The sequence below is a fragment of the Nicotiana tabacum genome, chromosome 5, assembly GCF_000715075.1.
Source record: "Nicotiana tabacum cultivar K326 chromosome 5, ASM71507v2, whole genome shotgun sequence".
In the NCBI taxonomy this organism is placed as follows: domain Eukaryota; kingdom Viridiplantae; phylum Streptophyta; class Magnoliopsida; order Solanales; family Solanaceae; genus Nicotiana; species Nicotiana tabacum.
The window spans coordinates 3,486,025-3,506,575 of record NC_134084.1 but is presented as its reverse complement, the minus strand read 5'-3'; the positions used below and the strand labels follow the sequence as shown (position 1 = coordinate 3,506,575).

At 37.8% G+C, this 20,551-nt stretch overlaps 2 protein-coding genes across 9 annotated transcripts; one reads left to right on the top strand and one right to left on the bottom strand.

Moving 5' to 3' along the window:
- Window positions 1-1,274: 1,274 nt before the first annotated feature.
- On the bottom strand, window positions 1,275-19,463 carry LOC107805037 (uncharacterized). Of its 8 annotated transcripts, XM_075253266.1 has the most exons (11): window positions 19,319-19,463; window positions 11,847-11,955; window positions 11,566-11,605; window positions 10,331-10,432; window positions 10,203-10,264; window positions 9,857-10,108; window positions 9,680-9,756; window positions 9,152-9,530; window positions 2,422-2,478; window positions 1,643-1,704; window positions 1,275-1,572 (listed from the first exon to the last, which is right to left on the bottom strand). In XM_075253266.1, the coding sequence occupies exons 2-11, from the start codon at window positions 11,871-11,873 to the stop codon at window positions 1,464-1,466; spliced, it is 1,167 nt and encodes a 388-aa protein (XP_075109367.1). In that variant the 5' UTR covers window positions 11,874-11,955; window positions 19,319-19,463; the 3' UTR covers window positions 1,275-1,463. The 8 variants fall into 8 exon arrangements, with proteins under 8 accessions (XP_075109367.1, XP_075109363.1, XP_075109365.1 ...); XM_075253262.1 differs by having other exon boundaries at window positions 10,203-10,432; XM_075253264.1 differs by lacking the exon at window positions 11,566-11,605.
- LOC142181313 (uncharacterized) lies at window positions 13,680-15,071 on the top strand. Its single transcript, XM_075254335.1, has one exon. The coding sequence runs from the start codon at window positions 13,680-13,682 to the stop codon at window positions 15,069-15,071; it is 1,392 nt and encodes a 463-aa protein (XP_075110436.1).
- Window positions 19,464-20,551: the final 1,088 nt, after the last annotated feature.

The following is a 20,551-nucleotide window of genomic DNA, read 5'->3' as shown; positions in this document are numbered from 1 at the left end:
AAAAAATTAAAGTGTTTGGCCAAGCTTTTGAAAGAAAAAAAAAACTTTTGGAAAAAAGCATAAAAAGTAGTTTCTCTCCCAAAACACTTTTTTGAAAAGCACTTTTGAAAAAAATACACTTAGAAGTAGTTTTTTAAAGCTTGGTCAAACACTAATTATTGCTCTAAATTGCTTTTCAAATTAATTAGTCAAATACAAATTGCTTCTCACCAAATTACTTTTGAGAAAAAACATTTCTCAAAATATGCTGATTTTTGCAGCTTGGCCAAACGGGCTATAAGATTTGGACAGATGGTGTCGTCGCTGTTAAAAAGACAAAAAAAAAAATAGGCTTTAAGTTGGGTCTGCTAAGCCTAAATTACCTTGTTTTTCTTTTTCTTTTTTTAATTTAGTCATTCCGTGTTTAGTCATCCTATTAATTTGAATTTCACGTCGACTAATTCTGATCCGCGCCGAATTAACTCATAGAGGGAGATAAAAGGCTCACTCCAAGCCTGTTAGTTCTGAGTGCTCCACTTGAAAATCTCGGGTTATCTTGAGAAATGTCAATCCATCTCAGCACTAATTCGCGCCAAGTTAACTCATAGAGGGCTATATTGAGAGATGTCAATCTATCTCACCACGCCTCTTGTTACTAGTTTGGGTACTTCTAACCCTTTCTTCACTCTCAGTGAGCTCAATTCTCATAGGCTCGATTTTGAAATCTTTGATATTCAACAGGATAACTGTCATCTCCCACCAACAACAGTTATTAGGTAACTCTATCCATCAAGGTTAGGATAGATGGAAAAAAATCACCTAATATTTTTAACTCTTGGTTTACCTAATATATATATATATATATATATATCCTTTAATCGATAAAAATATCGTTCAACTCTTGGTTTACTGCGGTGTAGAAATATTTTTTTTAAAAAGCCCCAAACTTTTTTGCTTCTGTTGAGAGTTGTGCAATAATTTCTCATGGTCATCATTCCAATTTCATAATCATCACAATGACTTTTTGGATCATTGTGTATGTTGTTGACCTATTTGGAATAACTTCCAAACCATAAACTACAAATAAAAAATCTTTATCAATAAAAAAAATGCTCTCAAAAAGAATAAAAGGATAATATCCTCTCTACATCCCAATAATCAATACCTATTCCGTCCTAATTTATGGAAATATATCCAGATCCATACAGGATTCTCAGTTTGTCAAAGAAGAAAAAAATTACGAATAAATAAATAAATAGTATAAAAAACTGCTAATTTTTCTGTACAAGTTTGCATTGACAGTAAAAGTTTCCATTCAAATGCAGGAGGGGGAGGAGGAAGGTGACAAGAGGACCATATAATACAGTACAGATATAATACAACACCATAGCAATATGTGCTCCTATGTTTTAAGTTTTACAAAAATAAACTGAACAATTTTGCAAAAGCCACCACTTCGCGACGAATGCTACAACACAAAAATATCAATCACTGCTTTGCTTGCCATGAAAATCAGCGGAACCACTTAGCGGATTTAGATTCAGTGACTTCTCCTTTTCTTCGAACTGCAACCCGACTGCCTGCAACGATAGACTACATACAAGTTATGCAGATGGTTCATTGCAAATCAAGTGTTTTGGAAATGAGAAGTCAAAACACTTACGAATCATCACAATTTTCTTCACTGCCTAATGACCTTTGTGTACTTCGCGATGGTCCTGAAACCTAGATAAAGAGAAAGAAGGTAAATTGCTATAATCAAATGGGCATCAAGAGAATTTCCATAGGTTGCAATAGATATATTTAGCATAGACCTTTGTAACCATTCGGTTCAACCTTACAGCAAGCACATCTAAAAACTGCCAGCTTTTTTCACAATATCTTGCTTTTAAGAAAATTTCAGAGAAGCAATAAAATCTCGGCATTCACCCCTAATTATTTCCATGTTCATTTCAAGAAAAAGCATCCCCAGCATATACTTAATTACAGTACTACGTCTTGTTTATGAACACAAGGGAAACCTCATGCTTCATTCAGAATTCGTTCTATCAAAAGATAAGGGCGGCCCGGTGCACTAAGCACACGCTATGCGCGGGTCCAGGGAAAGGCCGAACCACAAGGGTCTATTGTACGCAACCTTACCTTGCATTTTTACAAGAGGTTGTTTCCACTGCTCGAATGTGTGACCTTCTGGTCACATGGCAGCAACTTTACCAGTTGCACCAAGGCTCCCCGTTCAATCAAAAGATCCTTTTGAAAAATCTTAAAAATGACGGTCAAAGTTGTTGAAAAATCTTCTAACAAAGAATATAACATACAGAATGAAAAATCTTCTCAAGCTGAACCTTTTACAGTTGTTGAAAATTCAAGCCGACAAAGCATGCTTGATATATTTATTCTATAATACAGAATATAAGAAGAAAAGCATCAAAGAATACTAACAGGGTGGTGTGATCTTTTGCTTCCTCTACTATGAGCTTCAAGATACTCTTCATACGTCTGCATCAAGAGAAAAGAATTTGAAAAACAAGTTGTTTCAGTAATATCTTAATTATGACTAAATGATTTAATGGTGGATCTACCAGCTACACAACGTTGTCCATGAGGTATTATACTTCTAATAAAAAGGTAAAGTCCATGAAGTATTAAAGTACTTAGTTTTAAAAACATCCTTCAAACTTAAATCCGGGAAGAACAGAATATACAACCCACTGAGTTTATAGCTAGGAGCCAGGTGATTCTATATTGTTAGCGGAAACGTAAAAGAAAGAACACAAGATTTAACGTGGTTCGGATCAAAATAATCTTACGTCCACCAGAGAACAGTTGCCTTTTTAATATTAACAAAGGAAGGGGAGAGTTCCTAATTACACTTAAGAGAATTTCTCTCTTAACTCTCTACTCACTACAATGTGTTGTATTATTTTTGGGATGATTTCTACAAATGAAGGAGTGCATCTATTTATAGAGGTTGAGACCTCCTCTTGATGTCATTGGTGACATCAAACTACCTCCTCTTGATGTCATGGGTGACATCAAAGGAGGAAGCTTCCTCCTAGCATCCACACCAACTCTTTCCACCAACTCTTCCAATTGGCATGTCATTGTTGACTAAACATAAACCAACACCTTCAATCTCCACCTTGGTTTGCGTTTCGAGCGTGCGTGTGAACAACTCTGGCCAAAACTTCTAAGCTTACTGGGCAACCCCGTTGTAAGAAACAAGAAGAATCAAACCATTGTTGAACATACCACCTCCACCTAACAACTGTTCTCTTCGGAGTTGCATCAGTTGATGCACACCCCCGCCAAGTCCTTGCAGTGTACAAACTTAGCGAGTGGGACTATCTTGGTCAACATATCTGCAGCATTATCGTCTGTGATAACCTTCACGACCTTGATAGTTCCCTCTTCAACAACATCTCGAATAAAATGAAATCTGACATCAATGTGTTTAGTGCGCTCATGAAATCTCTGATTTTTCATTAGATGAATAGCACTCTGACTATCACATCTAAGAGTTGATTCCAACTGAACCAAACTCAATTCCGCTACTAAACCTTTCAACCAGATAGCTTCTTTCACCGCCTCCGGTGCTACCATGTATTTTGCTTCTGTCGTAGACAAAGCGGCAATCGACTGCAGAGTCGACTTCCAACTAACGGCACTGCCAACGAGGGTAAAGATGTATCCAGTTGTGGACCTTCTTCTGTCAAGATCTCCTGCATAGTCAGAATCTACATAACCGAGAATTGAAATGCCTCCACCACTTTTTCGAAAGGTCAGACCAACACCAGAAGCTCCTTTGAGATATCTCAATATTCACTTGACAGCTTCTCAATGCCTCTGTCCTGGGCTGGACATGTATCTACTTACCACACTTACAGATTGAGCAATATCTGGACGTGTGCATACCATAGCATATATAATGCTACCAACTGCACTGGCATAAGGAATCTTTGACATATGCTCCACCTCATCCTCGGACCGAGGCATTTGTAACTCTGAAAGTTTAAAATGAGGAGCTAATGGTGTACTTACAGGCTTGCACGTATGCATATTGAATCTCTAGAGAACCCTTTCAATGTACCTCTTCTGAGAAAGATGTACAACACCGTCTTCTCTTCAAATCTCCATACCAAGGGTTTTCTTTGCAGCTCCTAAGTCCTTCATGTCAAATTCCTTACTCAACAGTTTCTTCAAAGCATTAATCTCTGTAATGTTGTTAGCAGCAATAAGCATATCATCAACATACAACAGTAAATAAATCATTGAGTTACCAGACATCTTCTTGTGATACACACAGCTATCAAATGTACTCCTTGAGAATTCATGTGTAGTCATGAATGCATCAAACCTCTTGTACCACTGTCTAGGGGATTGCTTCAAACCATACAAAGACTTCTTTAGTTGGCATACGTGATCTTCTTTTCCCTCAGCTAGGAAACCTTCAGGCTGATCCATATAGATTGTCTCTTCTAGATCACCGTGTAAGAAAGCAGTTTTGACATCAAGCTGTTGAAGCTCCAAGTCAAATTGGGCAACCAATGCTAGTAGCACGCGAATTGAGCTATGCTTCACGACTGGAGAGAAAATCTCATTGTAGTCAATTCCCTCCTTCTGACTGAATCCTTTTGCAACCAATCTCGCCTTGAACCTAGCATCTTCCACTTCAGGAATTCCCTCTTTCATTCGGTAGACCCACTTGCATCCAACTGTCCTCTTCCCCTTTTGTCTTTTCACTAAGACCCATGTCTGATTCTTGTGAAGAGACTCCATCTCTTCAGTCATGGCTAACCGCCATTGTACAGCATCCTTGCAAGAAGTTGTTTCAATATACGAGGAGGGCTCCAGATCCTTAATCTCTTCTTGTGCAGCTACGAACGCATATGCAATCAAGTTTGCTTGATCTATAAGGCGTTCCGGTTCTCGTGTTTGCCTCTTCTCCCTCCCCTTTGCAATTGTGTATGGTTCATTGACAGCAAGTTCTTCAAGGTCTACATCTTCTGACTCATCTTTAACCTGAGTCTCTTGATCCTTTTCCTTGGCAAGCTCCACCGGAAGCTCCACCTGCTCGTCGTTCTTGTTTCCTGAAAACTCCACGGAAACTTTACGGGGATCAAGTATAGAGGATTCATCAAAGGTGACATCTCTACTAACTATAAATTTGAGTAAAGACAAACACCAAAGTTTGTACCCTTTTACTCCATCCACATACCCTACGAATATGGCCTTCTTAGCCCTTGGTTCAAGCTTTCCTTCATTAACGTGATAATAAGCTGGACACCCAAATACTCGTAAGTATGAATAGTTAGAGGGTTCACCTGACCATACCTCATTTGGAGTCTTAAAGTCAATTGCCGATGCTGGAGATCGATTGACAATATGAGCAGCAGTGTGAACTGCTTAAACCCAAAATACTTTGGACATTTTGGCTTGTAGGAGCATACAACGAGCCTTTTCAAGAAGAGTTCTGTTCATTCTCTCGGCAACTCCATTCTGCTGTGGGGTATGCCTGACAGTCTTATGTCTTGAGATCCCATGAACCTTGCAGAATTCATTAAACTCTTCATTGCAAAACTCCAAGCCATTGTCTGTGCGAAGATACTTGATTTTCCGCTCCATTTGATTTTCAACCAAAATCTTCCACTCTTTAAATGCTTCAAAAGCATCACTTTTTGCCTTCAAAAAATGCACCCAAACCTTTCGTGAAAAATCATCAATAAAAGTGAGAAGATACCTCTTTTTGCCCTTCGATGGAAGTTTAGAGGGACCCCATAAATCTGAATGGATGTAGTCTAGCACTCCTCTTGTCTTGTGTTTGCCAGTGCTGAAGCTGACCTTCTTTTGCTTCCCTAGAATGCAGTGCTCACAGAAGTCAAGTGTGCTGATCTTCTCACCTTCCAAAAGGTTACGATTGCTCAACATCTCCAGTCCACGTGCGCTCATATGACCCAGTCTCATGTGCCATAGTCTTGCCTTGTCATCATTAGATAACTGCACTGTAGATGCATTTGCAGAGCCAACAATGGTGCTTCCGGCCAATGTGTAAAGGTCGTTCTCCAGCTTGCCTTTCAGCATGACTAAAGAACCTTTAGTCACATTTATAGTTCCTGCTTCGCTCATGTACCTGTAGCCTTGTTCATCCAGAGTACTCGGAGAGATCAAATTCTTCTTCAGATCAGGAACATGACGGACTTGTGTAATAGTCCTCACGACTCCATCATGGCAGTGAACCCGAACTGAGTCAATGCCAACTATTGCACAAGTCTTTTCGGAACTATTGCTCATTACTACGGTTCCTCCACTTTTCTCATAGCTGCTAAACCAGTCTTTTCGGAACGTCATATGCAGAGTGCAAGCAGAGTCTAACACCCATTTGTTTCCATAACTACTATTATTATTACACGATGTTGTTAGTACATAATCATTATCAAAATCATGTACCTGTTCAACTGTGGATGCACTCGCCTTTTCCTTGGACTTTGACATTGGGCAGTCTCGTTCAAAGTGCCCCTTCTTGCCACAACCCCAACACTCTGTATTCTTCTTGTTCACACGAGACTTTGATTTGTGCTATGATTTGCTCTTTCCCTGTTGGCTAGTCCGGCCTCTCACAAAGAACCCACTTGCCTGATCATCTCTATCTCCTTCAATGTGCCTCCGCACATCACTAAAGTTAAGTGCCTGCCGCACTTGCTCAAGCTTGATAGACTCCTTGCTATACATCATTGAATTCTCAATATCACGATATCCTGAAGTCAATGAAAATAGCAAAGCACATAAAAGCGTCTCCTCCTCCTTTTTAATTCATCCAATTTGTAAGTCCATGACAAGTTTATTGAACGCATCTAAATAATCTTGTAACGAAGTACCTGACCCCATCTTAAATGTGTGAAGACGCCGTTGTAACAACATCCTTGTTGTCACTAATCGGTCTTGGTATAGCCCTTCTAGCTTTTCCCATAACTGTTTGGTCGTCTCTTCGGTACCCGTACTCACTTCACAAAGCACGTTAGGTGCAAGGGATAGTTGGATTGCACTCAATGCATCCCCTTCAATCTTCTCCTTATCGGGAGTTGATATATCCTTAGGATACTTTCCGTCAATAGCATGGATTGAACCTTCCTCCGCAGTAACGCCATCATCGGGATCTTCCAGATATTGAAGTTGTTGCATCCACTGAATCTATCAATTTCAAACTTCATGGAACTCATCTTTGCTTGTTCTTTCTTCCTTGGATCGTTAAAAAATCATGTTGCTCTGATACCAATTGTTAGCGGAAACGTAAAAGAAAGAACACAAGATTTAACGTGGTTCGGATCAGAATAATCCTACGTCCACCAGAGAACAGTTGTCTTTTTAATATTAACAAAGGAAGGGGAGAGTTCCTAATTACACTTAAGAGAATTTCTCTCTTAAACTCTCTACTCACTACAATGTGTTGTATTATTTTTGGGATGGTTTCTACAAATGAAGGAGTGCATCTATTTATAGAGGTAAAGACCTCCTCTTGATGTCATTGGTGACATCAAACTACCTCCTCTTGATGTCATGGGTGACATCAAAGGAGGAAGCTTCCTCCTAGCATCCACACCAACTCTTTCCACCAACTCTTCCAATTGGCATGCCATTGTTGACTAAACATAAACCAACACCTTCATGTATTAAATACATAAGAAATGTTGTGACTTCATACGAGCCAAAACGGCTTAAATTGTAAGCAACCATGCAACTTCTTCGAAAACGAGGGACACACACACAAACAGAGATGGAGAGAGAGAATAGCGGGAAGGGTCGTGGCGCACCGCGCACGTTGTTAGTAAGTGTCTAAAATCATTACTAGTCAATATAATGATATGCTAACTAGGGACTGATTAGGACAAGTGAAGAGATAAATTAGGCAATAAGAAGACGAGCAAGTTTTGGATGATATAGATAAGATGTTGCATGCTGAAAGTTGCATAGAGAATTTGAGGTTCTACGGCCCGTCAGATGGGCAAAAGAAAGATAGCCGGATCTGTAAGAAGGTTGACAGTTCAAGGAAAACATTAAGTTGCAGAAAGCTTGAAGCTCTAGTCCTATCATATCGGAAATATAAGGAGTAGTGTGAGGTCGTAGAAGTGTGGTATGAGCGAACAAGTTTTGGCAGTGAGGTGGGAGACCAATGAAAAGAGAAGAAGAACATCTACGAATCCCACCTAGCATTTCCTTGGACTAGAAGCACCAAAGAAGAAAAAACAAAAGCATCAGCAACAAAATAGGAATAACCTGATAACTTTCCACTCTAACCAGTTCATCATCTCTTTAAGGATTACTATCCAAAGAAAAAGTAAACTTCCATATACTGACTTCTAACACTACTAGGATTCCCAAGTAAAATTAGGAAATTAAATAAATTAAAATTTAATAATCCATTTAGATACAAAAAGCTTATTATGAACAAAAAACACCCTACACTTCATAACTATAACTTGATATGATTCTTGATTCAACATCTGTGCATTACGGCTAATCAACAACAACACCAAACCCAGTGTAATCACACAAGTAGGGGTCTGGAAAGCGTAGTGTGTACGCAGCCTTACCCCTACCTTGTGCAGGTAGAGAGTTTTCCGGTAGACCCTCGGCTCCAAGCAAACATGCAAAACACGATAGTATAGAGAAGAAATGCAGTAGTGTAAAAGTCAGGAAGGCAGTGACAACAACAAGGAAAAAGAACAGTCAAAAGACAAGCAACATCAGGTAGTAATAGAATTATTTTAAGAAATTGTAAGTCATTACACTTGTGAGTCTTATGATACAAACAGAACAACTGAGAGCCCCACTACCGAAACAAGTGATGCAAAGTCTAATATCAGAAAATCTGGCAGTTTTTTCAAGTTCAAAATTACTGAATTTGACAAGTTCTTGCACATGCTTTCTAACACTAGACAACAAACGTATCAGACACACACAAAGTACAGCTTCATATTCATTCAAAGAGGAGGATGCTATATATCAAATAACCAATTAAAAACTACAGAGAAATCAAGCTTTAATGACCGAAATCATCAGTGAACTTTGAAAAAAGTACACAAGACTATTTTGTCTTCATGGAAATTACAAGAACAATCTTTCTGAGCTATGTGCATCAATAAGTACAATCAAGAGTAAGACAAGAAACACAGACCATTTCAAGAATGTCATCTTCAGTCAAATTACTCGCAAGTGGGCTCCTTTCTGCTGACAAACCCCACATGTTGATTCGAGGACCCACGTCAGGGTCTACATGAAGATTAGCAAGGCCTCTGTTTCTCTGTGAATGCCTTGATTGTTTCGACTTTGATTCTTCCCCTGATGCAATGGCTGACTCCTCCGCAGCAAATACATCATTTATTCTTTGAGGTGCTACGTGCAGTCCATTACCATTAACTTGATGTTGGTAGAGAAAAGAGGGATAAAGCATGGACCCCATATGTAGAGATGCATTACACTCTCCACCCCCAGGATGAACTGAAGGCTCTACATATGGTCTTTTAAAAGAGAGATCATTCCTTGCAAATCTATCCCTGAATGAGCCAATAACTACTATAAAAAGAAAAATCATTTGGACCAATTTTTCCAGAACTCTAGCACTAATTCAAATTTGAGAAAACACTCTTATGTTTCCAAATAACAGAACAGAAACACTATTTCAACTTTGGGGAAAGGGCTATACATTTTCAAATTAACATCCAACGCATCTTGTCCATCAAGGAGCTCACATAAAGCTTCACCAATATCTGGAGGTAACTCCTGACAGCAGTACATGTACCAGAGTCATAAAAGCCTCTTTACAAACAAGAGTACATGGAAAAATAAGCTAATAGTACAGTGACAAGAATATAACCCATGCCTGGCAATCTCTACTAATTTTGACTAGTTTGTAGTCATTCCATGGATTCTTAAGGTGAAGAGTTCTTTGGAAAGGCAGATCATACAATCGTAGCCATTTCACTTGGAAGCTGCGACCCCAAGGATTACGTCCACCATTTCCTTGACTCCAAACTTGGTCTCTCCTCCAACCAACTGTAGAAATCATTTGGGCGTACCCTTGAAAGAAGCCACTCATGTTGACACTAAATATTAGTATCACCTTGCTGGAATTCTGCCCACAAAAAGCATGTCTATTTGTCTGTACTGTAAGATATATGACAGATATTCATACTACTCATAAGGATATAAAAGGAAAAACGACTTACATTAAATGCTTCATCCAGAATGGGCTCATTCATGACTTGAGTAGCCCAAATCCCTTTGTTTACTGATAATTGGATATTTTCATGGTTCAAACTCTTGATTATGAAATATCTTATGCCATAGAATTTACCATTTTCAATTGCACTTGAAATTCCGATCTGCTGACATGAATTTGTGCGTTCTTCTGCTCCAAAACGACAGGTATCCTCATTAGCTCTGTAGCTTGGAGTATCTGAAAAAAGAGTTCACATATTTAATTGAAGCAGCATATACTTGTACAACGTAATTCATAAGCTCTGTTATTTAACTACCACTGCCATGTCAATGACAAGGAAGCTACAGCATATATCATAATGATCTAAAAACAGTAACAAAAGTAAGAAAAAGAAGCATTTTTTCACAACCAAAAAAATAATGGAGCAAGCATAGGAGCTAGCTTGAACTGCTTGTGCATAGAAATTAATCATCTGGTTCCAACAACTCAAAACATCTCCTAGAAGAAAATAAATGAGCACACAGCCATTTTCCGCCAAGTTACTAATAATTATTGATATAAGATTCAGTAAGTAAAACTTGACAAGAAGTTAGATTGTGGTATGGCTCTTGAATAATATAATCAAGTTGAGATTGGAAAATCGATCGCAGGTAAAATATTATAATGATCCCCGGGGATTTGGTCATGTTCAAACTTTTTTTTTTTTTTGAATTGGTAACTATTGTATATATTAAAAACATCAGTACATAGGTTGCACTGAAAACCAAATTTACATGAAGAGGATTAGTAGATGTTCTAATTCGAGACCTAGCAAGATCCTAGTATGTCTATGATTGTCAATGTATCTTCTATGTAAATTTGTTTGCACCAAAAACAAAAAAGAAGAATACAAGGTCATGTTCAAACTTTGCCGCTGACAAAAGCTTGGTATTTAAGTGGAGAAGTGTAGGAGGGCCGGCCTCCTATCCACCGAGTTTCAAACACTGCACCAGTGGCCTCGGGGATTTCTCGGTCATCAAATCGGAGGTATTATTATTAACGTCGATATACTCAGGTTGCACTTATTATAATGGATGAATACACCAAAAGAAGCGGAAACTGAAAAAGAAAAGAAGTCGGGATACAATAAGTAAATACTTTAAGAATCCTATAAGCCTGATATTCCAAAAATTTTACAGAGGGAGAAAGAGAGAGGAAGTTACAACCACAAAATAGGAACAGGACAGAAGGTGAAAAGCTCTGTACAAATCTCCAAACAACTTTACGTAACCCACAGGTTCTACGAAGGCTTGAAATTGCATTACAACATCCAAGTTGAGAAGTCTTTTTATTTCTCAAGTGAAAATCCAGTTAAATAAACCAAATCTCACCATGTTTGGCCATCATTTGACCTACTTCAAGCTTCTTCAACTGAAAAGTTAAGAAGTGTTTATTGCTCGTCAATTTCATAGCAAAGCCAACAAAAACGTTGAGGGATGACAACACTTTTTCAAGGGGAATTAAACCTGTGCATCTAAATGACTATATCTGTATGTTATGCATATAAATTCATGGAGGGTGTCAACCTTGTAACAAATCTCAATGACAGCCATTACTATTCAGACAAAAAAACACAGAATTCAACTATGAAGAGATTTAGCATCACTTTTACCTGGTTCGTCCATATTCCCTCTTTCATTTTTCCATTCAGTCACTGAGGAATCAACTACAGATGCATTTTCTTTTGCAGTATCTGATGACATTAGCTTGGCTACGACCACCTACCAAAAAAGACCCAGCAGAATGACAGTAGAATTAGGTTTAAAACTACAAGACCTCCAAATAGATGAAACAAAAAATATTGAAAGGTAAGCCGTAAAAAAATTAAATTGAATGAATGGAACTCGTCTTCTCCATGCTCTCAGCTCACGTTAGCTAAACGTGCACCGAGTGCGGCTGCCATGGCTAGGGGCGAGGTAGAGGAAAAGGAAGCCCAAAAAAGGTCCCTAAGACGCCGATCTCGACTATTAGAAACTTAATTAGTACCAATTCGAAAGTTGAACAGCGAAACCAAGTCATGCAAACACCAGATCAGCATGAAGGAGTAGAAGCAGAAAAAGGTGAAGATAGTCCATTGACTAGCTTGGAGGTTAGTAGGAAGCTGAATCTAGGCACATCAACTCAATCTAAGCAAAGTGAGACTACCAGTACCGCTATAGCTGCTGGGAATTTCAATGGAATAGTAGCTGACTTGACAATTAAGGACATGCAGAAGACCATAAGCACAGAGGCAACTACAGAACAAAGAGAAGCTGCTATTGAAACTCGAGAACATGTGAATCTAGAGGCTAAAGAGGGAAACCATGTAGATCGAAGAGAAGAACCAAAAAAGTGGTCCAACTTGTTCCAACAGAATCAAGTTGCAACTCATGGAATGGCTCTTAGAGTCAGATTATAGAAGGGCAAACTGTGGTACAACTTGAGATGCTGGATGTGAAGGAAGCTGAAGAAAAGTGGAGTGCTGCGATGATAGCCTATATTGTGGGTGAAAATCCGGGCTATAATGCTATGCAAAGGTACATTACTCAACATTGGCTTGATGTCGCTGAGCCAGATCTATTTCTTCATGAGGATGGATATTATGTGATAAAATTCCAAAACCTAGCTGATATGCATAGAATATTTTATGCTGGACCTCAAACCTTCAGAAATAAGCCAATAATTCTTAAGCCCTGGTCACCAGATTTTGATCTAAGTAAGGAATTCCTAACTGATATACCTCTGTGGGTAATTTTCCCTAAATTGCCAATGAGTAGCCGGGGAAATGAAGCACTGAGTAAAATTGCCAGTGCTATTGGAAAACCTTTATTTGCTGATGAGTGTACTACCAAGCAAACACGAATTTCATATGCAAGAATGTTGATTGAAGTGAATGTGACTAAAGCTATGCCGACAGAGATTATGGTGAGGGATCCTAGAGGGAGAGTTTTCCAGCAGGATCTAATATATGAGTGGAAACCAATGTATTGTGACAAATGCCAAGCTATTGGCCATGTCAGTTCTACTCACCAAGAGCCTAAATAGCAAAAGGAGGTTCAACCAAAGAGGAGAAGAGAACCAAAGAAAGTCACTTATGAATGGAGAACTAAAGGACCAGTCACAAATGCTACAAGCAATTCAGAACCTGGGCACACAAAAGCAGCTGGTATTGAGGTACCTAAGGCAGCTGGAGTGACAAAGTCAAATGAAATTGCCAAGGAAAGACCTCAGCAGTATCCAACAGAGCAGTCACAACAAGCAAGCCAACACCAGTTGGCTAGAGATGCAGAGGGTTATGGAGTTGAAGCAATTAATAAGGGCAAGAAGCAAGTATTGGACTTCAGCCTTGAAACTTTCCTATGTTAACACCTTTAGCTAGTAGAGGCAGTCTGAAAAGTGGAACAGCAGGTGCTAGTGGAAGCTCTAACCTACCCCATGATAGAGGTGGGGGATCTAAACTCAATTAATGAGGTGGTTAATCCGGAATGTTAGGGGCATTAATAAGTGGCACAAGAGGAAGGAGCTGAAAAACTATCTAAAGAATAAAAACATTAGTTTAGCTGGGATCATTGAAACAAGAGTAAAGGAACACAATACTAGAAGCGTCAGCCATCATATAGCCCCTGGGTGGGAGATGTTCAACAACTATAATGCTGCAGTTAATGGAAGAATATGGTTACTATGGGATACTAATTACTACTCAGTCAGGGTGATTAAAGCAGAGGCACAGGTACTACATTGTGCTGTCACAAATATCAGAAATGATCATGAATATGCAGGGTCCATAGTTTATGGTTTTAATACAGTTGAACAAAGGAAACTGTTATGGGATAACTTGAAAGAGATAGAGCAAATGACATCCATACCATGGGTGATTGGGGGAGATTTTAATGCTGTTTTGCAACTACAAGATAGAATGCATGGAAATCCAATTACTAAGGCTGAGACTCAAGATTTCAGCAAATGTATCCAAGATATGAAGCTTAGTGAATTGACTTGGGAGGGTGATTATTATACGTGGTCCAACAAGCAAGGTGGTGGAGACAGGACATGGAGCAGAATTGATAGGATGTTTGGTAATTATGAATGGATGATGCAATGGGGTCATATATCCACTGTGTATGAACTACCATTTATTTCTGATCATGCTCCTGTGACACTAACCTTCAATGATCAGCACAGAAGTAGGAAAATACCTTTCAAATTTTTCAATATCTGGGTTGAGCATGAGAGGTTCAATTATGAAGTGCAACAAATTTGGGAGCAAAGTTTTCACAGACAGAAGATGCAGAATGTGTGGATGAAATTAAAAGCACTAAGGCTAGTACTGAGGAAACTGAATGTGGAGGAGTTTAAGTTCATTAGACAAAAGATAGAGATAGCCAAAATTGAACTTGAACAGGTCCAAAAAAGCATAGACACAAGTAGCTCCTCTGAGTTGCTACTGCAAGAAAAGGAATTAATTCAGAATTTGGAAAAATGGGATCTGATAGAAGAGGGAGCTCTGAAACAAAAAGCCAGAGCAAAATGGATACAACTAGGTGACTCTAATTCTAAATATTTCTCAGCTGTGATGAAAGAGAGGAGCCAAAGGAAGCAAATAGTGGAGTTGCATTCCAGCACTGGCAGCAGGATTACAGATTCAGAAAGCATCGAAAGGGAGATAGTAGAATTTTATAAATCACTTATGGGTACTGCTGCCCATTCACTCCCTGCTATAGACAAAAGGGTTATATGTATGGGAACTAAACTTAATCAACAACAAAGGATTGAGTTATGCAGAGAGGTGACTCCAGAAGAGATCTATGAAGGATTATGCTCTATTAACAATGAAGGCTCCTGGTGTGGATGGTTATAATGCATATTTCTTCAAGAAAGCATGGCATGTTATTAAAGATGAAGTCACTGCAGTTGTTATGGAGTTTTTTAGCACTGGGATTCTGTATAGAGCTATAAATTGCACAGCCATAACCTTGGTCCCTAAGGTGTCTAGGCCTAAAACTGTGAAGGAGTTAAGACCTATAGCATGTAGCACTGTCCTCTACAAAATGATATTCAAGATTCTAGCAGCAAGAATGCAAGGTATCATTAGTACAATTATTAATGAAGCACAAGCAGGGTTTATACCTGGGAGAAACCTAGCAGACAATATCCTTTTGGCTCATGAACTGGTGAAGGTTTATACTAGGAAGAATATATCTCCTAGGTGCATGATAAAGATATATCTCCAGAAAGCCAATGATTCTGTGGAGTGGCCTTATATGAAGCAAGTTATGGAAGAACTAGGATTCCCTCAGCTATTCATATCTTGGGTTATGGAATGTGTTCAGACAGTTAACTACTCTATTGTAGTTAATGGGGAACCAACTAAGACCTTTAATGCTGCTAAAGGATTGAGGCAGGGAGATCCCATGTCTCCATTTTTGTTTGCCATAGCAATGGAGTATCTGAGTAGGAACTTGGCTAGTCTGAAGCAGGAGGGGGACTTTAAGTATCACCCTAGATGTGCAAAGATTGGGATCACTCACCTGAGTTTTGCAGATGATTTATTACTATTTGCCATAGGTGATCTAAAGACAGTACAAGTGATGCAACAAAAATTCTATCAATTCACTCAGGTTTCAGGTGTACAAGCAAACCTTAGTAAGAGTGAAGCTTACTTTGGAGGGGTTTCTTTGGTAGATAAACAACAAATTCTGCAGCTGTTGGGGCTCTCAAATGGTGAACTTCCTTTTAAATATTTAGAGGTACCTCTATCTACAAAGAAACAAAGTATAATGCAGTGGCAACCACTTATTGACAAAATGACTACAAGGATTACTTCTTGGACTGCTAAGACTCTATCTTATGCAGGAAGAGTCCAGTTAGTCCAAAGTGTTTTGTTTGGAATTCAGCTTTTCTGGGCACATATTCATTCTTCCAACAAAAGTGACCAAGATTGTAGAGGGGCTATGCAGATCTTATATTTGGTCTGGTACAAATGAAATAACAAGGAAGGCCTTGCTTGCTTGGGATAGAGTATGCTTGCCAAAGGCAGGAGGTGGACTGAATATTGTTAACCTGAAGCTATGGAACAAAGCAGCCATTGCCAAACACTGCTGGGATTTAGCTCACAAGCAAGATAAGTTGTGGATCCGCTGGATTCATACTTACTACATCAAGAACCAACAGATGAGTACAATGCCAACACCCCAGCAAGCCTGTTGGATGGTAAGAAAAGTGATAGAGGCACATGGAATTCTGGAAACTAGACAGTTTATGCAAACTCACAACAGAAGCCTGATCAGACAAATATACCTACATCTACTTGGTGACTATAGCAGGGTGGAATGGAAAATATTAATGTTCAATAATGCAACAAGACCAAAGGCAAAATTTATAATGTGGCTGATGATGCATGGGGGATTGATGACTAGTGACAGGATAGCTAACTGGAAGATCAATGTTGACACACAATGTGTAATGTGCAGAAAAGCAGTGGAAACAAGAGACCATCTGTTTGGGCAGTGTGAATTTACTCAACAAGTATGGATCAAAATGTGCAACTGGATGAAGAAGCAATTTCAGGGGTATACCAACTGGCAACAATTCAGCCAATGGTCAGTGATATGTGCTAAAGGGAAACTCAACATGCTTAGGTTTTTAGAATGGTTTATGCAGAAGTTGCTTACCACATTTGGATGGAGAGAAACAGGCGTATATTTGAACAAAAAGGCAGAGTTTGGGAGCAGATTACAAAAAAGATAGCTTTTGTTGTTAGTCTTAGAGTCACTCCTAGAAATAAGTCGCTTGTGTATAGATTATATTTCTAGATAGTTGAGTATTCAATGTAAATGGATAGATAGCAAGCTGTGTTAGCTATGCTAAAGTTTTGTAATTACTACTTGGTGATTAATAAAATAAGTTAGTTACCAAAAAAATGAAACCTTCAGAAAGCAAATCTGTCATACAGTAAATAATACTCCCTCCATTTCAATTTATGTGAACCTATTTCCTTTTTAGTCCGTGCCAAAAAGAATGGCCTCTTTCTTTATTTGGAAACAATTTACCTTTATGCAATGATTTATAGCCACACAAAATATATGTACTTCATTTTACACCACAAGTTCAAAAGTCTTCTCTCTTTTCTTAGACGTCGTGCCCAGTCAAATGGGTTTACATAAATTGAAACGAAGGGAGTAATATACTTGGTCCCTAAGGCTGTATATAATAATTTGGATCACCTAAAGAAAATTCTCAGATGGAATCATGTTTAAATGCCATAAAAATTATCGCCAAACAAACCCAAAACTAGTACACATCACCGACCTTCGAACAAATAGAGTTTGATATCTCATATGGTGCTGTGTTGGCAACTGGCAACAACATGACATTCCAGAAAGCTAAAAACTAAAAATCTAGAAATCTCATCTAATGTGAAATAAATGGAACAAAAAGGAAAGGCAGACAAGTGTTGAGTTAATCAAAGCTCGATAATCAGGAGAGGAAAATGGAACTAGCATTTGTAGAGTGTAGTAACAACATTAATATGCTGAACAGTACTCAGCAAAGCCTTCAAGCATCAAAATTCCGTAGATTGTGAATGCTATAAAGTTGATGGTGAGAGAAAAACTAAGGTAACTTCAGAAAAACCTTAAGTAATTCAAGATTTCACATTATTTTCCCAAAAAGAAAGTCAACGATTTAAGAGGACCTTTCTTGTTATGCAATGCTTGAACTATTTGGTCATGAAGTGATTATGAATGAGATGAATTAAAACTCATCATTTTTTGTGGAAAATGCACGAGAAGAAGTTTTGATAAGACCAAATGTTCCCGCATCATTTATTTTTGCAGAAAGCTAAAACAACAAGAACAAGTTGCTTCGCTATACTCTTCCGTGAACAAAACATATAAATTCAACTTTGGGGTGCCCTATGTGGCCCTATGTCCTAGGTTTCCAACGTCCATATCGAGCACCCGCTTCAAGATGCTCTATAGTACATATGTAAGAAAAGTAGAAACCAACTTACAAGACAAAGGTCATCTAACAAATTTCAAGGACCAGCATTCTTATTATGTGTGGCACACATAGCTTCCGGAGTTTTACGTGTCTGTTGGATGTTAAGCTTCAAATTCAATCCACTTTTAAATTAAAGTTAAAGATTTTTTATGTTCAGTCCACTTTAATCCATTTTCTTTCAATTCAACAAATCTGATTTAGCATTTTAAGTTTTCCGCCTGATGGGAACGTCTCCCTACTATAAACTATCTCTTGATACATTCTGGATGTGTAATGTTAAAGACTATCTTTTGTGAACATTTTTCTCCGCTTTTTTTCTTCAGTTGCCTTTTTTCACTCCCTGACTTCAACGCAGAGGCGGATTCAGGATTTGAACTTTATGCTTCAAGTTAGGAATTCTACCACAACCCCTTCAATTTACTGAATTCAAAATCTATAATCATACTTATTTAATAGAACTTTTAACGTGAGCCATAGTTACTGGGTTCGAATGAACCCATAACTTATGCACTAAATCTGCCTGTGCTTCAGTGTAGCTACTGGCTACACAAAATGAACTCTTCGATATACATAATAGTGATCAAACAATAGTCGAGCAAGTGCCATTAATTCTTCAACATTGTAATAACATGCTCGTGATTTCAAAAAACTTCATCTAAATTGACAGCTACAGTTTCTTCATCTTTTTTTTAATGATCGAGAAATCTGTCTGAGCCAACCCGCAGCCTCTGAAAATTGGGGATTATGGGTCCACTCCTCTACCCTTTTCCACTTAAATATCAGACTTAGTTCGTTCTTCATCTTTCTTTGTGAAGAAGAAAGAAAAGTCCCACAAACCCACATCATAAAACAATTCAATCAGCAAATTCTTTCACTAAAAATTATTCATGTACAACTTCAACAGTGTAAATAAAATGCTCACAAAATTCAAGAAACCCACAAACCCACATGATAAAACAACTCATTATGCAAATTATTTAACTAAAAGTAATTCATTTACAACGTCATTTGTAACAAGAAGAAACGGAATGCAAATTTGGGTTTAGGGTTTTTTAAAAGTTGTTTAATGCCTTGAAATTGAAAACTAAAAGGGAATTTATTTACCTTTAAAATTCAGATAGAGAGAGAGAGAGAGTTGGGGTTTCAGGTTTGGAAGTTGGAGCGATGGAGCAGAGTAGCGTCCAGTTTGATGGAGATAAGCTGTGCCCTAATTTGGCCCCCAATTTGGCCCGAATAATACTTTATTGGTTTAAATTTGAGGAAAAAGAAGAAATATATCCCTATAATATAAGTACCATAAGATAATTGTGTTTTATTACTTTTGTTTTTTTGTATATAAGATACATGATATCCTTATACTTATATCTATAAGCATTAAAAAAATTGTCTTTCTATAATTTTTTTAAACATAGTAAATATTTGATAATTAATTAATTATATGATTAAGTATATAAACATGTGCTATGTAATTGTTGAATTGATAGGAAAAGGTCTAAATTTACACCTCTGCTTTAGAATATTGTCTACGTCTAATTTCCGTTATACTATTCAGCTAAATTTATCCCTGCCGTTATACTATCCGGCCAAATTTATCTTTACCATCAGCAAACTTTTGAAAATTACCTCGGGGTCTGCCAGGTGACCCCGAATCTCCCAAATTATTTTAATTAAGTCACTTATTCTTCTTCTTGATTCACTATTTTCGAAATAGGCATTTATGTGCTTTTTTAATTGGAAAAAAATGTTAAAATAATACAATGATTAATAAACAAAGTATGACAAATTGAAGAATCTAAATTAGGTAGCTTATCTAAATTCCAAAAGTATTTACGATACACCAACTTTAATGAATTTGTTGCACCAAAGGTATGGAGACTTTGCAAGTATCGGTGATAGAAGTTGAAGTTCCTTGGAGACTTTACATCGTCGAATTCAACTTTGCTATAACCAATGCCTACGCATTGTGTACTCTTAAGTTAGTCGATCGACCTTTATACTAACCAAACAATAACAAAATATATTCGAATATACATGTATATACATGATTAGCAGATGCATATAATACATAATAGATAAACCATTTAATTCTATGGTGTGTATAAGGTTGAAAAATAAATAAAATTTTAAACTAATTCCAAACTCATTATCACCAGAAGAGAAGTGAGTGCAATGGTAATTAAAAATATCCATAAATAATTTGTATAGTCCATTAATTTTTAGCATTTACATCAATAGTAATTCTGAAAACGGTGGAGCAAGAAGAACAACAAGTGATTTAAATAAAAGGAAATTGGGAGATTTTAGATTACCTAACAGATTAAGGTGTAATTTTCAAAA

Bases quoted from the DNA above. Each gene is read 5' to 3' on its own strand.
- LOC107805037 (XM_075253261.1), bottom strand. From the start codon at position 11,937: ATGTCATCAGATACTGCAAAAGAAAATGCATCTGTAGTTGATTCCTCA. The intron at 10,109-10,202 runs GTAAGTCGTTTT...TTTTGTGGGCAG, and splicing joins TTCTGGATGAAGCATTTAAT to AATTCCAGCAAGGTGATACT. The intron at 2,479-9,151 runs GTCTGTGTTTCT...CTCTTGATGCAG, and splicing joins AAGATGACATTCTTGAAATG to ACGTATGAAGAGTATCTTGA.
- LOC142181313 (XM_075254335.1), top strand. From the start codon at position 13,680: ATGAGGTGGTTAATCCGGAATGTTAGGGGCATTAATAAGTGGCACAAG.